Genomic DNA, 20,298 nt, shown 5'->3' on the forward strand with positions numbered 1-20,298 from the left:
TTCATCTTCCAGCTCTATGTAGCAACTTACCAGTGGCACCAGTACAGTAATTCACATTGTTTCTGAAGGAGTTTCCATGAGCATGCTGAGGCAGCCTATTCACATCATCAGAATCTAGAGCTTCTGCAGAGTCAGCTTTTTCACCATCTGACATATTATTTAGTGGCACACTTCCAGTATGTTCAATCAGCTCAAAGCTTTTTGTTACTGAAACATCATTTGCTGCAACTGACTTTTCCTGACTTTTCCTGGAAGTAGCATTATGGGGCTTGGAGAAACTCACATCAAGTGAGTCCATTCTTGTAAAAGAGTCTTTGCAAGAAACTTCAGGAGGATTACCCAATTCCTTTGCTACTTGCACAGGTGCTTCATTTTCATTCAGATTAGATGATGAAAAGAAGTCATCATAAGAAGCATCTTCAGCAGAGAAAGACTTGCTATATGAAGTAACTTCTTGCAAGAACTCTTTAGGACCTGATGCGCCCAGTTCTGAGGTAGCCAGTTTCAATCTACGAGGTATTTGTTGTTTCTTTCTCTTATGTTCAAGAACACAACAATTTCTGTCACCCAGGAAGTTTTCATTCAGTGTAAATGTATTTAAGTCTTCTCTGTAAATAGGTGAATTAGGGAGACTGTCAATCAAAGAAGGAACAGTGTTTAAATGGACTACTTTTTTGGAAGGAGTAGTATGACCCAAGCCCTTGATTTGAAGAAGAGAGCTTCCATTTGCAAATGAAGTAGTCATGCCATTTTCATCCTTCTGATTTTTCTTTGGAAACACTTTTAGGTCTTTCCTTTCTAAAGATGATTTATCATCCAAAGTGTGATGCAAAATCCGTTTCCTTCTTAAGCTGCTTCTGACATGTTGTTTTGGTGTTAAGCTGTCCTGTTTGTAGTTATGTGAGGAAGAATTCCCTAGTGCACCCCCAGATACAGGATTATCAGTCCCAGTATCACAGGAATGTTTTACTACTTCTGTTTCCAGTCTCATTAATTTATCAGTTCCCCAAAGACAATCATAGCTTGAGTCCAAGCAGTCTTCCTTTTGTTGTCCTGCAAAATATGAAAAGTTGCAATATAAATGTATGTAAAAAACCAGAAAGAGAACTGAATGTCCTAGTAAAATACATATAAAATTACTGAAAGAAGAAGACAAGAATTTTGCCACTTCTCTGGAAAAACTAAATAGAAAATGGATTAGAAACAAAGCAGAATCTGCATTGACCAGAAGTTACAACAGCTTTAGCAAGCATAGCTTCTTAGGTGGTAATAAGTATCCTTACATCCTGTTCTACTTTCTTGAAACAAAGCAGCAGAGGAACTCCCATTCACCCTTGCATTTGTAGGGAAAACCAGCATGGTTTTACACTCATAAAACCAGCTGTAGCCATCCTGGAAACACAATAACAATTTTTACACCACAGCATTTCTGCCACCTTTTTTTTTTTGCAGTTATCTGCCAACCCCCATACAAATGCCAACAAAATACCACCATGCCCACTAGAGCACATGCTGAAGTGCCACATCTACACAGTTTTTTAATATCTCCTGGGATGACAACTCCACCATATCCCTTGACAGCCCATTCCAGTGCCTGCCTACTGTTTCTGTAAAGAAATTCTTAATATCTGGTCTAATTCTCCCCTGGTTCAACTTTCAAGCCATTTCCTATAGTCCTACTGTTACTTACTTGGAAGAAGAGGCCAACCCCCCCCCACCTCATTACAACCTCCTTTCGGCTAGCTGTAGATATGGATAAGGTTTTCCCTCAACCTCCTCTTCTCCAGACTATATACAACCCCAGTTCCCTCAGTTGGTCCTCATAGGACTTCTTCTCCAGAGCCTTGACCAGCCTGGGTGCTCTCCTCTGGACAAGCTCCAGCACTGGCAATGCAATGTTGGTAGTGGGGCCCAGAACTGAACACAGCACTCGAGGTGCAGCCTCACCAGTGCTGAGTACAGGGGCACCATCACTTCCTTACTCCTGCTGGCCACACTATTTCTGATACCAGGTAGATGGACTTCTTGACACACTGCTGGCTGGTGTCACCTGCTAGCTGGTGACCAGCATTCCCAGTCCTTTTCCTCTGGGCACCTTTCCTACCACTCTTGCCCAAGCCTGTAGTGTTGCATGGGGTTGCATACTCACTACATACATGATTAATGCTAATGTAGCTCAACAGCCTTCACAATAATCCTTTCCCTCCTGTTCCCTGTGCTAAAACACAGGAACAACTAACTTTATGAGATAAGAACCTTGATAACAAACCACTTGACTTCATCTGCAACCATAAAATACTTTAAAAGCTTGTTTATTTTTACTCATTATTTCTTTGGTCACTAAATACTTAAACTGTGTGGAGAACACATCAGGTTTCCTTTTACATTCAAGTTTTTGATTGAAAATCTGGAAGACATTTCGCTTTTCTAAAATCTATCATTCAGTTCTTTTTTGCTTCCCATATCATGCTGTTTTAGTATATTCTGTAGCAGAATTCTCTGTACTTTAGACAAGATCAACTATCTAGAAAACTGACACCATGCCAGGACAAGAAGCCATTAAACAGGAATGGTGTGGTGAAAAAGGAGAAAGGGACATTTGCAACACTGCAGTAGGACAGAGCATTTACCCAGTGTGATTCCTCATGCCCCATTTTCCTTGAACTCTTACTTCTACATACTTTGTCAGTTAAGAAAAGCTAAACCAGTCCAGCTTTAAATACAAATGATAGAGCAAATATACACAGTTTCCATTTCAGTATACCATACTCTCCAAAATAACGTATACAGAACATGTATTATTTTTAATTTCTCTAATATATAAGTTGTATTAGTTACCTGGTGACAATGCATCTTCTGAATTAGTTAAGACACAAGTAGATGGCTGGCAGTGTTCTGGTGAATTACTTGAAAGTACTTGAGACATTTGTGAAGCTAGGAATTTGTAAATAATAGACTAGTTAGTTGTATTTGCAAACATAAAGATTTCCACACCACCTATTCTTATTTCAAAACAGCTCATTATTAAGAGACAAGTAATTGCTTTGCCAACAAATGAACTATAATCATATAAATAATTATAGACTGCTCAACAGTACCTCAAAATTGTATATTAACAAAAAAGCTACTAGATATTCTACAATTTTATGCATTTTTTCTAGAGAACTCACTGCCTTGTTTTTCTAAAACTAATCAATTATGTCAGTGCAGGCATTATAAACAGCCAGTAGAGGCATCTTATTAAAGAATCTGTCAAGTTATGCAATTAGCAGAATTTTTAAAATCCTGCTCTCTTGTACCTGAAAAGGTGTCTGATCAGTTTTGTACTCTTTTTTAAACAGTTGGTCTGGAGGTAATAATATCACAATCTTTGTCAAGTACAGATTCACATTAAAACTTATCAGGGAATAAGATTTAGAGTCTTGCTGTAAAGTTCAACCAAATTGTGGTAAGACTGATTTGTAAGGTTAGGAAGTCTAGCTTAAACATGTGTCCCTTTGAGCAGTCTAGTGACTAAGAAATTCCTTTTTTTAATCATTGTCTTCCATTATTTCTTGTGACTTTTGATAAAAATAAATTATAATTTAAAGCATTCACATCTATTCAAAATAAGGGAGAACATGCAATCAAGTAAGACATTTGCTAAGAAAAAAAATTCTGAAGGCCAAAGCAAGACAAGTGTGACAAAAATTCAGGAATAAAGATGACAGTCATTTCTACACTTCATGAACAAATAAAAAATAGCTTCTTACCAGTAGGAGAAAGATTTTCTCTTTTTTCTTTCATCTCCTTTACTCTTCTTTCCATTGCACTGCATTGATCTTTTATCTTATTAACAGGGCTGTATACAAGTGAACCATTGTCTTCAAATAGTAAAACTGGTACATCATTTTCTACACAAAGAAATTGCATTTGTACTTCAATATTTACATGCTGTAAAAGATTACAATCTTTTACAATTATCATAATCTTTGTAATTATAATGATTTATGCTGTAAAAGGTCTTTTTTTTTAAAAAAAAAAAAAACTGGAAAAAAAAGGTTCATTATACCTAACATCACTACAGATACATGAATACCACAAATGTGCAAATCACTCTGCAAACTGTTAACTCTCTCAAGGTGAGAAGCATAAAGGTTAAAAAAATACACCAAAACCAGAAAACAAAATCCACCAAATGCTTTCAAGAAATATCTAGATATTTGAATCTTGGTGCAAATTAGTTCTTACCAGCATTAATTGCTATCTTTTGCACTGCTAATTCTTTAGCCATCTGGTCCAGTCTTCTCTGTAGCTTTTTATGATTTTCTGGCGTTTTTTCAACATAGTCTTTTGGCTGCATACATTTGTGCTACAAGACAAAAAAAATTAATTATATGGTATAAAACTGACAGATGTAACTGCATTTCCTATTTGCCTACCACTCAATCACAGTACTTATTATCAGTGTTTAACTCTATGCTACTTATCACTTCTTGAGAGTCACAGATATTTCTAGAAGTGTAAGCTTTATGAAGTGAACCTTAATATGAAATAAGAAAGAAGCTAATAGATTAGAATTTTCTAAAGTTAGATTTTACTAAAATGGAGACTAACTCACGATCTTTTCTGCTTTTAGAATGCTAAGGCTTGAAAGATTTTTTTTTTAATATGCCGGGATTCTAGGGTTTATCACAACTCAGTTAAACATAAGCCACATTACAGTCATGTTTTTGAGTAGCTATTCATTATTTCATTTTATTTTATATCTTCATTTCTGTATTAACCAATATAAAAACCCTACTTTTATTATCCTTTATGCAGATAAGGTGCCACATCATCACAGCCATAGCCAAAGCCTACCTTTAAAAACCTACTCAGAGGGATAGGTAGAGTTAACAGAATGTTCTGCAAATAAAGAGTTCAAATGTCTGAGGTCATGAAGTCAAGTTCAAACTCTAAAGTTACTAACCCAGGCCAATTCAGAGAAAAAAAAAAAAATTCCCATACTCACTTTTTTGGTCACAAGTGGTAATCCTTCATTGGTGTCTACTGCTGGAAATAAGGATTCATCAACACGTACTCCAGTTTCTTGACATCTGTATATTAAAGAGAGCAGGTTTGATTGCTTTTCTTTTTTTTCTTTTTTTTTTTTTTTTTTTAAAGAACAAGAGAAGCTTTATTGTAAAAGATCTTGTCTGAGCTTTGCAGTAATGAAAATACAGCCCTTCCTAAATGTCAACTTTTAGCCTAACTACTGTAATGCTAAAAAATAAAATAAAATAAAATAAATCACACATCAAGTATGGGGCATGATCCTAATTTTTTTGTCCTAGTAATGCCTCCTAAACTGCTGTACCTAAACTCAAATTCCCACTTACAGATTATTTTCTACGCTTTCAAAGATCACTGTATTAAGTCCTTCTGAACAGATACTCATGAAGCTCAAAACCTGCCCTAAACTTTTGTGAGGACTGTAGGCTTTCATTGCTCACTAGCTAGTGAACTGAACCTTAACTTGGTCATTGTGATGACAATAAACTCCCAGCTACACAGTACATAATGTTATGGCAGGGAATGTGGGGAATGGACAGGAAATTTTTCTACACAGGCAAATGAGGAGGGAGACTTCATCTGATCCTGGCTTTTATCTATAGTCTCAGTTTTCTGCCTTCTCTTTCTATATGCAATGGTAAGAACAGCCTCTTATTGACACAAAACCTAAATTTCTGCAAAATTTTTTTCATAACTACAAACAAAAAATCCCACTGATATCATATCCCCAGTTTTTCCTCTCTTTTCATATTCAACAATTGGCTTGAGAACAGTGGGACTAATGTTGTTTTGGAATATGATACAATCTACTGTATTTGTGAACACTAAGGATGTTGAGAGAAGAATTTGGTTATGAATACATAAAGCTCTTTTGATCAAAATAGGTAAACACAGCTTTATTCTCAAACAATAAAGAATAACCCCTATTATGGGAAACAGCATGGAACCTTAATTGACTATGTTGCAAGACCCCCAGAGTCATTCAAAAGTGTGATTCTAGTGACACCTAGTGATCTAACAGCTATAAAGTTTGTATCTGTAGGCTTTGTCATCTAACACTTGGTTACTCAGTTTTGAATAGAGAGACAAACTACTGTACACATCACAGGTGATATTTATCATGACAGACTTCAGTGGCTATTAATAAATTCTAGATAATAATCAGTATAGATGTAAACTACATTACATTTTACAATAATTCAGAGATCTAATGGATTCAGTGAAGCTAAGCATTAAATATCTTAAAACAATGTTTTACTTTGCAGACAAATCTGAATGTAAATGATTTATCTGTCCTATTTCTAACATGAGTGAGTCACCATGCTAAGAATACACAGGTAGAGTCTCCCAATTGTGGATTTAATTTGGAAGTATTAAGTGTATTTAATTTGGAGACAGGTTATAGAAATTTTATCTTCTATCTTAGGGTTTTCTGGTTGATGGGTTTATATTTCGGGTTTATTTAGGTTGCCCAATCAGGTATTTGAGCTGAAGAAGCTCTAATTAATTTTTTCTTCAGTGCTCCCAAAGGTGTCACTTATTTTGCATTAAACTTCAATGTATCTGCATGAATCTTACATCAACTCCTTTATTTTTTTACACTATTTTTTAAGTTAGGCATATCTACTATTCCCAGAAATAAAAAAAAAGGAATCAAACCAATTCTTTTAATTTGATTAAAAATACACTTACCCTGAAATTACAAATTTCTTTGAATTATATTTGTAATTATATTTTAAGGAGTATTCTTCCCAGTCAAATTACTTCCTATTAAACTGTAAAACTTAATTCAGTTCATATTCAAACAGATACTCATACTACAAAGCATTATTTGCTTACAGTTGCCACTTTCAAACTAATCTTCCATTCATACATGACAACTTTTTTACTGGCACAAATTATTCAGCCCTTCCTGTTTACATTGTCTGCCCCATGGTTCAACAGACTGTCTCCTGCCTACCATATTTTTGAGATATTTATATACTATGCATATGATTTAAAAAGTCAGGCACTCTGTTCCCTTATCAAAAAAAAAATTAGCATGCATGCTAGCACAGACTCAGTTTTATATTTTCTGTGCCTCATTTGAGTAGACCTATGATTAGTCAGACTATTCATCAGTATCTCTTATGTAAACTTCTAATGCTCCTGCCCTACACTTTGCTCAAGGATATGATATTCCTATGGATTCTGTCTAGAGTATATAAATCAATCTAAGTTACATGTTCCTGTGTACCCTTTGGCATTAACTCCAAACTAAAAGGCAGAATAAAAAGATGACATACAAGTTCAACCATAATTCGCAAGTTGGGTGGTGCTTCCCACCTCCTCCCACCCAACAACACACCTCTCCCCATTTCAGATAATGTCTACAGTTTCAACAAAACTCATCTTCTAAGCCATACAGCAAGACCTTACCTTGTCCAGAGCATGATAGTAGGAACAATTCAAAAAAATATCAAGAAGAGGCTAGGCTTCTCTTTCCTACCAAACAGCTTAAGTTTTCTCTCCAGATCCTTTCTCCAGATACCTGTGTTGCTGGTACCCATCAATGATTAAAGTTTCTTGAGGCTTTCAGACCTGGATCCCAAAGGTCTATACTGTCCCCTCTACAGTATCACACATCCAGCTGTCTCTGTGTCTGAGCTTTCTGCAGCATTTATCCACCCAAAACCTTCCCCAACTGCAGAAGAGACTCTTGTGGGGGAAGTGCTATTAATTACAGACAGCATTTCTGTATGGCACATCCCAGACTCTCTCCCCTGTAAGGTTCTCTCATTCCACTGAAGATGCTACTCACCAAGACTTCTCTGGGATCCTTTTTACTATAGCACATCCAAGTTCTCAAATATTTTATAGATCCTGTGACTAAAGTTTCAAATTCCTTACTTATACACTTAGCCATATGAAAAGCATACTTAATTTTACAACCAAAGATTCCTACTGAAATGACCACGAGTCTCATGCACTCAGGTAGCACCAGGTCCCAGGAAGATGTATTCACATAAATAAAATTTAGAAGTTTTGTGGTTGCACTGGTCTACAGTTAAGTGGCTGGAGAGTTCAGTTTTGCCACCTCCCCTTTTTTTTTTCCTTTTTTACTTTTACACTTAGCAGGGTTCTATCTCTCCATGCATATTACAACTGGTATATGTAAGGGCTTCTTGACCTGTATTTTAACTTATATCATCATAGCAATTTATCAGTGGGATGTCTGAGTATAAGACATGCATATTTTCAAATACTGTAAGTGTTTTTACATTTCACCCGAAATCTAAGTTAGACCTCACAACTGCTTTGTAAACTCAAAGAAGCAGCAATGGACTAGCTAGCAAATTCTCATGGACTGTCTGCACAGGTGAAATATGTTTTTTTTTTTTAATTCACCTTTTTCCATATGATAGATGAGAATTCTGAAACAGTGTTGTTCTGAACCTGCCAAATGCCTTAGAAGCCAGACTACCAGATCTTATTCTTTTTGCTAGAATATACTCTCTCTCTAGGGGCTAAGCACAGAAACAGTACAATATCTCTGATGAGATTTATTTTTCATTTGAAAATGGGAGAATTCTATTCAACAGAAATATCTGATCTTCACTGATATGCATGCAATCTGATGGTGGAACATTGAGTAGTTAAAAAATATACCATGAAAGTACTTCAGCACTCTCATTTTTCAGGAATTAACATTTTACCTTTTTACCTTATCATGCTTTATCAGAGACAATTTCATTAGAAAGCTATCATTAACTTACAGATCTACCACTACTTTAAGTACATTAAAAAACCAAGTACTGTACTTTCACATTTATTATATTCCTGAGTACTCACTTCTTCACCCAAAGTACAGAAACCATTTTTACACCCATCTTCTGTGCTTTCTTCCATGTACCTAAGTGTCCATCCTTGAAGACTACATGGGTAACATTCTTGTTCAAAGTTTTTGAAACCTGCAGAAGAACACAGAAAGTTCATCTTTAAATCTGATAATCAGAAAACGTAAATGAAACTAGGTAGTACAGTCTCTTTTTAATGTATACACCATTAGTGTAAAAACTTACTCTAAACATCATGTCAAAGTGTCTTGATCTTTCACATCATTATAATAAGCCTCAAGTGATCAAAATTCCAGTCTCGTTGGTCAAGCCAATGCAATGTATGGTAGAGGGGTAGGGTAGCTTTTTGTTTTCCAACAAGAGGAAATGGTCTCAAGTTGTGCCAGGAGAGGCTTAGATTGGATATTAGTAAAAAATTTTCCACTGTTAGGGTGGTTAGGCACTAGAACAGGCTGTTGTTGAGCCACCATCCTTGGAAGTATTTAAATGACATGTAGATATGTTGCTTTGAGACATGGTTTAGTGGTGTTGTGGTAGGTTAATGGGCGGACTTGATCTTAGGGTCTTTCCCAGTCTAAATGATTCTACTCTGGGATCCTTGTTTCTAGGTCACCATTTTCAACTCCCTACTCTAGCTGTAATCTTACTGTAATGCTACAAAATTTTCATTTATGTAGCTCAACATACTTTCTTGAGCAACAGCCAGTACAGAAAGTAGATAATGCTATCCAAAGTAATGCCAAATTACATCTTTATTAGCAAAGAACTCACTGGCTAAAAAAGTACAGCTAACCACATCCTCCAAACTAATTCTCATAAAAAAATATCGCTTTCAGTTTTGAGGGAAGGCTGAATGTGCTAAAACTAAAAATAATTATAATGGAACCCTTAAAAAAGTGAGAAGTACAAAAAGCTACAGTTCAGTAGCTTCACTACAGCTACAATTTTAATGTTTGCATTTTGTTGTACACCTGATCAATTTATCAGTCATCAGTCTCTATTGACAACTAAGTGATAACTTCTTTAGTTCTAGATACTCCATTCTTCACAAAATTTTCTTTTGTAGAGACTAAACATCCTACACATAAAACTGTTTGATCACTTGTAGCAATTGTTGGCATGGTGAGGTCAATAAATCTTCTCAACACAGCCAAATGCAAACTGTTCTGTAGCACTCTCGATTGCATCACTATACTTGGCTCCAAACATGTTGGATTTACATTTTGCTTTATGAAAACTAATCAGCTTTCAAAAAAATTTCTGGTGGCAAGCTGATTCAGTACTTCTCAGAAGACAAAACCCCATGATAATTAAGTATCTATGTACACAGGACCAATGAATCTCTTTTGGTACGAGTTATGACTCCAGATACAACTGCTTAGTGATTTATGCTATCTGGCATAAATATCTTTGAGTATCTGGCTCACAGCTCACTTGTCCGGGTTTGAGAGAACCAAGATAAAAATTGTCTTTAGCCATTTTGTCCTGGGACTGCCCTGGACACCCTCCAGCTGCTGCCAGACTATGGTCCCACATGGACCTATCACTGCATTCCTGCCCATGGTTTTCAGTATAAAATGGCTCCTCAGGGAGCCTTCCTCTGGTCTCTCTGGCTGGTGTGCTGCCTGGGTTGGGGTCATTGCTCCCTCTGCTGTTTTTCTTCCTGCACTGTTTTCTCACGGGAGGACATTATCCACTGGGACAGGCTGCATTCTCCTGCCCCCCTGAGTAGGTCCAGCTCTGCTGCTTTAAGGCTCTTTGCAGGCTATCACTGGGACCACCCTTGGGCACCCCCATCTGCTGCAGAGTCCAGTTTGGGACTTTTCTGGTTGGGATGTAATTACCAACTGAGGAACACAGGTCCTGTATTTACATATCAGTAGATATATTTGTCTGTAATTCACCACCATCATAATGAATGTTAATACTTCATTAAAAATGCTGTAGTTTTTTTTCTCCAACTTTGAAGTCTCACTTCTCCTTTTTATCTTCCCTTGGGAGGGTGGTAGGGGAATAACAGAGAGCATCTGTCACCTGGTTACTGGCTAAAACCATACACCATACACCAGGAGGCAGATGCTTAATATACCTTTGCCTCTAAATTACAAGGCAGCCACACCTTACACCTCCCTCTCACCTCTCATGTCTCCTTCCTTACCCTGATGTTCTCTGCTGCTCAGCTGACCTTAACTTGAGAGGTCTGAATCAATAATCTAGTAAAAAACTAATTCAGAATTTTATTTCCTGGCACAGCAAGCCAAATCAGTTTACTCTCGTGTGCCTAGTCCAAGAAAATGGAAGTGTCTGGAATAGTGAAGATGCAGGACCACCCCTTTTCACTCATTGGGATCTCCTAAACATTTTTATTATCTGCCTGTACTTTCCACCATATCCGGCTATTTTTTGATCAACTTGAACATTTTAAAGCCTTATACTTTTGTCATTATCTGTGAGAAAACTAGTGTAGAATTACATAGATCTGATTGCACAGCATGAAAGAAAAATAAATACTTATTTATTGTGAGCTGTATTTACTTCTGTATTTTACATCTCAGCTAAATTCATACAGAAAGAACAGTGGGATTGTAGCAAGTTTGCCGATGACACCAAGCTATGTGGTGAGGTCAACACATGGGATACCATCCAGAGGGACCTTCACAGGCTTGAAAGGTGGGCCCATGCAAACCACATGAAGTTCACTAAGGCCAAATGCAAGGTCCTGCCCACACCTTGGTCGGGGCAATCCCAAAAACAAATACAGGCTGGACAGAGAATGGATTGAGAACAGCCCTGAGGAAAAGGACTTGGGGGTGCTGGTTGATGAGAAGCTCAACATAAGCCAGCAGAAAACCAACTGTATACTGGGCCGCATCAAAAGAAGCATGGCCAGAAGGGCGAGGGGGGTAATTCCCCTCTACTATGCTCTTGTAAGACCCCCAACTAAAGTACTGTGTCCAGTTCTAGACTCCCCAGTATAAGAAGGACATGGAGCTGTTGGAGCAAGTCCAAAGGAGGGCCACAAAAATAATCAGAGGGCTGGCACACCTCTTGTATGAGGACAGGCTGAGAAAGTTGGGATTGTTCAGCATGGAGAAGAGAAGGCTCCAGGGAGACTTTATGGCTGCCTCCCAGTACCTGAAGGGGGCCTAGAAGAAAGCAGAGGAGGGACTTATTACAAGGGCATGGACTGACATATAAGGGGTAATGGTTTTAAAACTGGAAGAGGATTTTGAGCAGCCTGGTCTAGAAAGTGTCCCTGCCCCATGCAGGGGCATTTGAACTTGATGATCATTAAAGTCCCTTCCAACCCTAATACTCTGTGATTCTATGATAATGGCAAGCCATTCTAATGCTGAATGACAGCTATCAAGCTACAAACTGCAGTCCTTGTAACACTGATGCAAGAGATACTAAACTAAGTATTTTCTTATTAGCATTTAAATAATTATTTAATAGTTTTATATTTATACTACATAAGGTATTGTGCTATAATTCTGATTCTATGACATGGAAAAAAATCAAGGAGATATACAAAGACTCTCAGCTCCAGAAAATGCTAGTACAAATACATTTGAATCACATTTGTGGAAGAATGAACGGGTGAATAAAATGTCATGCTACCTGGGTTAGAAAATACTGTAGTAACAACAGAGCAACTGAGTACAGGATAAAAAACTAAAACATAAGGCATACACTTGCAAACCATTGGTTTTCAATACTGGTTTATACACAGTATGTGGCAAGCCCAATAGTTCACAACAAATGTGTGATATCAGACTAATATACAAAGAGGTTTATAGATACAGGCAAGTTTTACATGCATTTCCCATCTGCCACTACTAAGAATATCACGTTTGTCTGTTAACAGGATTGTGATCAGTTTCCTTCCTGCACCTTTAAACTTGTACTACAAAGAAATATACATGACAATGCTAAAAAGCATGTGAGTTCGTAATTAAGAGCTTTCCTATTAAATTTATTTCAGAATAGTTTCCTTACTTTTGCTCCCATATCAAGAAGTTGCTGTTCAAAGGTTTTTGAGTAATTTTCTGTTCTGTTAGATGACCAAACGTCTACAAATGCAAAAATACCTGAATAAGAAGAGAGAAAACAACAAAGTTATTGATATATATGCTACACTAAAGCTTGTTAAACTGTCTTTCAACCAAAATTTTGCTTTCATATATATTGTATCCAGTAGCAAACACAGCTTTTAATAAACGGAGTATCTGATATTACCAGCAGAATGTTCTTTTTAGAGTATTTCTATCCTTGAAATAAGTCGTAATGAAAAAAAACTTAGAAATATGGCACTAGTTAAAAAACTTTTCACTTGGTCTATTTAAAAGACAACACCAGTTTAACAAGCAATGCTGTATCTTTATATGACTCCATACCATTATTTATTCACTGCTAATCTTCAGGTTAATTTAAAAAAAAAAGTTGCAGAACATAAGGAAATAAATGTAATGGAATAATTTCTTCCCCAACTCTCCAGAAAAAAGTCTGCAGAAATATTATTTAACAGTTTCCAACTGACCTCATATTTCACCTTATTTATACAGAATCATCACAAATTAAATACATATTACATGGCTTAATAAAATTTCATGTCAGCTGTTTTGTGTAACAAATGTTAACAAAATGTTTTAGGTATATCACATTTAGTAGGCTTCTTTATTAACCAAACATCTCTTCAAGGAATAAAATTAGTCTTGGTTGAGTATTTCAACAAATAACCAAACCCAGATGTATTGACAGGGAGGGATAAGCAAACGAAACTCATTAACAATGCCTTTGTTAATTTTACTTAGGCACTAAAGTGACCCTCTAATCCATTGGCCATGCTACTTTATTATTCTGAATGATGAATCAGGAAAGTACCAGAAAAATGGAGCATATTGGTTCACCAAAAACAAATTTACACAAACTGAAGGCCAGACAGCTCTTAGAACTCATGAGTTAAATTGGAAGTGACACTAAAAGCATTATCCTTGGAAAACATTGCTTCATTATCTTAGTTACTATGTATGTCCTTCTGATTCTTTATTACATAGTGTTATCTGTCTTTCCAAATGAAAACCAGAATCATGCTCCAACAGCAGGAGTACTTTTATAAAAGTCAGTGTATTTTTCTAGTTGCTAGAAATACTTTTAACAAACAACAGATGTATGACACATAAAATACTTCCTTAGCCAAACCACAGGGAAAAATCTCAGTACTACGGCTTCAGGTACACATGGGAACTTAAGGCCAATGTACTCCAATATGCTTTTAATTGTGTTCATTCTACTACTGAACCAGGGCAGGTTTTGCCAAATTTGATTCTTTTTTCCATTGTTCTACTGTGAAAAATATTGCACTTGCATTCCAAAAAAATGAAAAACTTCACTTTACAAAAAAAAAAAAAAAGATAGAATTACATAATGGTAGGGGTTGGAAAGGACTCTACAAAACCTTGGAACCTTCAGAGTTACAATTCTAGAAAATCAGGTTGGAGCATTTCACTGAAGGTCAAACTAGGAACTCATCTGAGTATTACTTCAAGGTCTTGTGCACCTGCAGCAGGATCAAGTGTGTATTTTACAATTTGTCAATTTTAGCTAATCAAACATACTCCAGCAAAAGACAAGACGCTGTAGCTTTTGTTCAGTTGGCGGCAAGAGAAATGCAGAAGAGTGTGCAGCATTTTGGACTAGAAGCTCGGTTCTTGTGAAGGGCAACTGACCCTAGAACGTCTCAAGAAAAGCCAATGATAGCGGGGAAAAATGGACATCGGAGGGCAAACGAGAAGCGAGGCGCAAATTTAGAAATACACAGAAGAGAGCAGACAGGATCGACCCATGACCAACCGGGCCAGGCAGAGACCGATGGGCGGCGACAGAGCCTGGCGGTGCAGAGCCACCCAGTGCCCTATCGCAGCCACCCCAGAGCCCAGGAGCGCCCTACCCCGCCCCAGTGAGGTTTCCAGCCCTGCCCACACCAAGCGGCTACACCCACCCCATCGCTGGGCCTGAGGCCGGGCACAGCGCTCCTTCCCCCGGGACAGGCCAGGCCGCCGCGCACCACGGCCAGCGTGGGGCAGATTGGCTGCTGGTCAGAGCTCTCTCTCCATCCCACCCCCCTCACCGCGCCCACGGGAGGGCTTCCCACCCGCGGGGGCAGCCACGCCACATGGTCGAGCTGAGGACTACCCCGCCCCAAAGGCTAGGGCCCGGACTCGGCAACTCGTCGCGGGGCTGCCCCCAGGGAGAGGACCGGACAGGGAAGGAGCCGAGCGGCGTCCGCCACCCGAAGCCTCCACAGCGGCCGCCCGACCGCTGGGCCCGACCGCCCCTCCTGTATCACCCTCGGAAAGCGCGGAGGGGACGTGGTGCAGAACCAGCGCTGTAAAACCGATTCGCTCCGGCCCGGTGGCTCCCGGCCGCCAGAACTGCCTTATGAAGCAGAGAAGCCGGTACCTTTCAGAGCGGGCTCCATGAGCGAGTTGGCCCAGCCCGGAGATACTCTTATTAGCCGCCACCATTCAAACCCTCCTCCGCGCTACGCCGCCGCGCCTGCGCCTTGCGGGTCCCCGCCCCCGGCCGTGCGGGGGGGGCTGGGGCGCGGGGGGGTGTGCGGGAGTGTGAGGGATTGAGGAGAGCTTGCGGGGAGGGTGAGGCGAGCCTGTGGGCTGAGGCTTGAATGGTGGGGTCGTGGCAGTAGAAGTCGGAGGTAGGAAGTATTGGTGGCATGATGAAGACCTTTTAAGAAATGGGTGTAGTTAAGCTGTGTGTAGCGCTGGGGAGTCTCGGGACAGCCGAGTGCTGCTGAAAGCCGTGCTTTGAAAAGCCGAACAACAAGTGAACTTTCTGTGTTCACCGTGAGGAATCCTCAGAAGGCTTCTCTGAAGAGTTTGACTTTTAAGACATTTTTTTAGAATGGCCTCCGAATCCTCTGGTGGCTAAAACTGTGGTATCTGGAGTGAAAAAATAATGCAGAAAGCACACAAAAAGGGGATTAACAAATGTGCATGGCCCAGCAAATATTTACTGAAGCATCCAAAAATTGCTTGAGGGTAACTGTGCTATTGACTGTAGCAAGTTCACCCTTACGTGAAGCGGCTTTGCTGCGAGAAGGCTGAAGTGTAGGCAATGTGTTACCAGAGGGAAGAGAGAAAGCCTAATGTCTTTCCCAGGAAATAACTGATAAAATTTATAATAAGATAATGGAATTAGTGAGTGTAAGGAGGCTTACACTGAGAAAGAAGATGATGTGGTAGGGTTTTATTATGCAACTCACCCAACTCAGAAGCAACAGGCATGGCTATATGGTTCTGCAAATCTGTGCTGACGTCTTCAATGGGCAGTCCTCATTGCTTCATCTGACAAGTAACTCAACAAAAATGGAAAACCAAAAGAGATACAAAACAAGAGTATACATGTTTTCCATATGAGAAGTAGTTCTTAAGACGAAGACTAGTCAGCCTAAAAAAGGAGTTGCGGAAAGCAAATGGGCCATGGTCTCCAAAATCCATGTGGGGAAGGTGAATGTGGAGTGATAATGTTCTCAAGAAGAATTGGTGGACACCAAATGAAATTATCAGATGGGGGAGAGCTGTTTCCACATTGTGCCTCATCACACTGTGAAACCATGTCCAGAGTGCTGGCAAACCACGTGGTTTATAAAAGCAAATTAAGAAGATTTGTCTTCAGACCTCCAAAAATGCAAAAAAAACCTTTACCTCAGTAAAGCCCTGTACTGCAGCTTGGTGGACTCTGAGGAGCTGTAGTGAACATTGGGTTTTGCTGTTCTCTCATTCTTTCTTCCGTCATCCACTTATCAATTCCACTGATCCACTGATCAATTTATATATATGTTTGTATGTATGTAGTTCTCCTTTGTACTTCTGTCAGTATGTTGCACAGCTCTTTGCTAGGCAATAATGAAATATTTTTACAAAGATCTCAGCTGTGGCTTAAGAAGGGAGTGTAGTCTTAAGGCAGTGTCTCTGAACGTTGGTCTGAAGGCAGTTCCAAAAGCAGAGGTAGGGGAGACTCAAATGTACTCTGCCAGACAAATTTAGTTCTTAGTGCTTTTGGAGATTACCTTTCTGCTCAGTGAGAACTCTGTCATGTGTAAGGATATAGAAATTATAACCTCTAAGAGGCAGCTTTTAATATCTGAAGCTCTGGCCCCACTGAAATTAATGGGAGTCTTGTCACTGAGTTAGTGCTTCTTTAGTTTCAGAACCATCTCTAAATTAGTGATTATCTTTACACGTAGAATAAGCAACTGTGGTTGGATAAGTAGCTGAGGTTGGGAAAATGAGGAATGAAACTGGGATGTTCAGGAAATTAGCAAGCACATAAAATTCTGTTAAGCATGTATAAATAACATTAGTTCAAAATTGGACATAGCCACACAACCTCTTTGGATTGGTATGGGGGTAGAAAAATGTCTGAAGTGAGACAGCTGAGAAGAATTTCCAGCAGTGTCAGCGGGGTAATTCAACTCAGTCTGCATGATCAAAGCTGCCACAAACAACAGGGTCCTCCAGCCAGCACTTCTGATAAAAGTAAAATCTGAAGAGAGGAAAATTTCAGCATAATTAAAATCCAGCAATCTGTGTATTTAAGTATTATGCCCAGGCATAATATTTAAATTAGGATACAAGACTGAAGACCTTCAGTAAAAAACCCCACAGGCTATGTTTAAGCCTTTAACTGAAAACTAGCAGCAGGTTTTATAGACTTCAAAGGGAAATATGCTGAAGTATACAAATTATACCTGTATGCTCTTGATTACCCAGTGTTTCAGCTGCCACATACCATGGGTTTAATACTGTACTTCTAGATATACTTCACATAATCACCCTAGGATCATATCTGCCTTTTCTGAGCCACATTCTTATTCTGTGATAGACTAATATTTCCAGCTGATAAGCTCTAACATTGTAGCTGTTTGTTTATTAGTTTCTAATTTCATTGCATTCCAATATATGAGTGCATCCTATTGTTTCTGTATTCTGATATTCTCCTGTTTTAATAAAGCTTCTATTCTGGCCATCTGCAATTCCATTAGCTCAATCTTTATTTCCAAGCTCATAATGAAAATAGGTAATAAGATGGGATCTTAACTGGATCTAAGACTTAACTGGAGCTAGAGCTGTGTCTTAACTGCTCATACAGGATTCCTACCTTGGACTTCTTGAACAGTCCCCTTCTTCTCCATATGCAGCAATAACATTTATCAAATGATTCATTAGAGCAACATAGATTTGATCTTTGTTACCTTTATATAGAAAAACAATTTCTTACAAAAAAGATGTGTTATTGTGACCTTTGGAATCTTAACTTATGCAACTGACAATTTTTGTCCCTTCCCAATGCCATATGTTTTCTCTAAATTCCCTTTTCTTCCTCCTATCATAATTGATACAGAGGTCAGCAAAATTGTTCCTGACCAGTTAGTGTCAGAAAGACATCTTTGAGCCCAGGAACCACCTCCAGCTGGTTAGAACTGAGTTTTGATGCCATATGGTGGAATTACAGGCCAGGAAAGCAGCTGGAAGTGGTGCAAATATAGATGAAAATTGGGGCTGTACTTCTCAAAGGAAACCGATGCTTCCTTTTTGGTACCACATAGTGCTCTGAAACACATGCTGGTAGTAGTTGGTGTTGAGCTGTTGTAAATAAGACATAGGAGTCATGCCTCAGTAGTCTCAGAGGCCTTCTAGTTCATTGCTTCTCCACAAACAGAATTCCTCCTGAGACTGCAAACAGTAGCTTGTTAGTTCTCCTGCTTTCCTCCTTTTATGGTGCTTAAAAAGGCATGTTTTAGCTTTCCACTTCTATTCCACAGAACAATGGAAGCTTTTCTGTTTTGCAGAGTAATTCAATCTAAACAGACAGGAGAAAGTTCTTATATTTTCCCTGTTTACTTTAGTATATATTCTGTAGAGTATTAGTAGTATTAGTGAATTAATATTAGTAAAGCAAGCAAATAATTTTTTTTCATAGCCTTTGTGAACACCATTGGGGAAAAAATGCATCTTTTCAGATGGATGTGTATTTATCATTGTCAAAAACCTTTACTGATAGTCTCAGTCCTTATTTGTGTTTGATGGAATGTGGAAAAAATTATGAGGAACATTTATTTCTTGTCACAAAGAAAGTGTAATATTATGAATCATGTAGTCTTACAAAATTTTTAATGTTATCATCAGTGAGATGACTGTTCATTTTCCAGTGCTGATGTTCATGATCAAGAAAATGACACAAAGTAAGTATGATACCTTTCTCAAGAAAGGAAAAAGCAGTGAATTTTTTCTTAACTGGAGAAACTGTCAGGCAGTGACACCAATTTTATTTTCTCTTTCTATCCTGTAATTTAAGAAATCGCCCCTTTTAGATCCACAGTGAATCTGCTGACACTGCACTGGTTTTATTTTGGGTTTGCAAAACACTGGTAATAGGATAGAGACCTTCCTTTTTTAAGTTTTAACTTACCCAGTAAGACAGTGTCTTTGACACACTATGACCTAGGGGCCTATCACGTAAGACAAACACAGCACCATGCTGAAAAATAACAGCCCAACGTGTAATTGAGAGCATGACTCAACAACATGCTAATAAGCAGGTGTCTGTGTTGTTCATGCTTGTGGGGAAGGTTTATGCATCTGCCCTCTGAACAGTTCTCATTGCCTGCAGTTCAGGCTCTGCCTGCAGCTGTGAAGGGGTGGGAAAGTCAGTGTATCTGCCCTCTATGCAAAAAAATCTGTGCTGAAGGTATGTGGTTTTCCCACGCAATGCTGAACTGGACTGGTGTCCACAGGCTGCTTGGTTTTCATACAGCTCTTTGGGGAGATGCAGATCTGAATAATGGAAGACAACAAAAAGGACTAGTATCCAAAATGCTTCATGATCCTTTCCTTAATTGGCAAAGCAGCCCAAAGGATACTGGTGAAAAAAACCTGTCCTCTTGCATGTGTTCAGACAGGTATTGGTGATACACGTGGGAGCAATTTAAGAGATTTTCATCTGCTGGGAGCTCCACCGTTTACGTGAGTCTCAGGAAAAGTGATGGTGGGGTAAATTTGGAGTTCAGGCTGTGAGCTGAGGCAAGGAAAGGTGCTGATTCACATTTGCTGCAGCTGACTGGGGTCCTGAAGCAGCACACGTAGCCAAGAGAGCAATTATCAGTATGAACTTATATCTCCCTGACATTACACCAAAGCTCATTTGAAGGCATCTAAAGTGTTTTACTTGCCAGCTAGAGCTTCTGACATGTATTAAGGATGAAGTGGTACACATGGGAGCTGTCTTCAGGAACAGACAGCAAAACAAGGAATTGCAACTTGTTTGGCCACATCCTGTCAGCAGGTCTTGTCTCCTAAGTTAAGTAGGGTACAGTAGAGGTCAGGTTCAGAGAAACATGACTGGCATA

At 38.8% G+C, this 20,298-nt stretch overlaps 1 protein-coding gene across 1 annotated transcript in view; it reads right to left on the minus strand.

The window, feature by feature from the left end:
* The window catches only part of MCPH1 (microcephalin 1), a 120,219-nt gene extending 104,796 nt beyond the window's left edge, over positions 1-15,423 (minus strand). The window contains exons 1-8 of the mRNA XM_071741766.1: positions 15,333-15,423; positions 12,870-12,961; positions 8,866-8,984; positions 4,994-5,078; positions 4,231-4,351; positions 3,753-3,893; positions 2,839-2,934; positions 31-1,053 (exon numbers count right to left, since the gene is read on the minus strand). Coding sequence (XP_071597867.1) covers positions 31-1,053; positions 2,839-2,934; positions 3,753-3,893; positions 4,231-4,351; positions 4,994-5,078; positions 8,866-8,984; positions 12,870-12,961; positions 15,333-15,351 — 1,696 coding nt within the window. The 5' untranslated portion in view covers positions 15,352-15,423. The remainder of the gene's footprint in view (positions 1-30; positions 1,054-2,838; positions 2,935-3,752; positions 3,894-4,230; positions 4,352-4,993; positions 5,079-8,865; positions 8,985-12,869; positions 12,962-15,332) is intronic.
* Positions 15,424-20,298: the final 4,875 nt, after the last annotated feature.

This window comes from Heliangelus exortis, chromosome 3 (genome assembly GCF_036169615.1).
Source record: "Heliangelus exortis chromosome 3, bHelExo1.hap1, whole genome shotgun sequence".
Lineage (NCBI taxonomy): Eukaryota > Metazoa > Chordata > Aves > Apodiformes > Trochilidae > Heliangelus > Heliangelus exortis.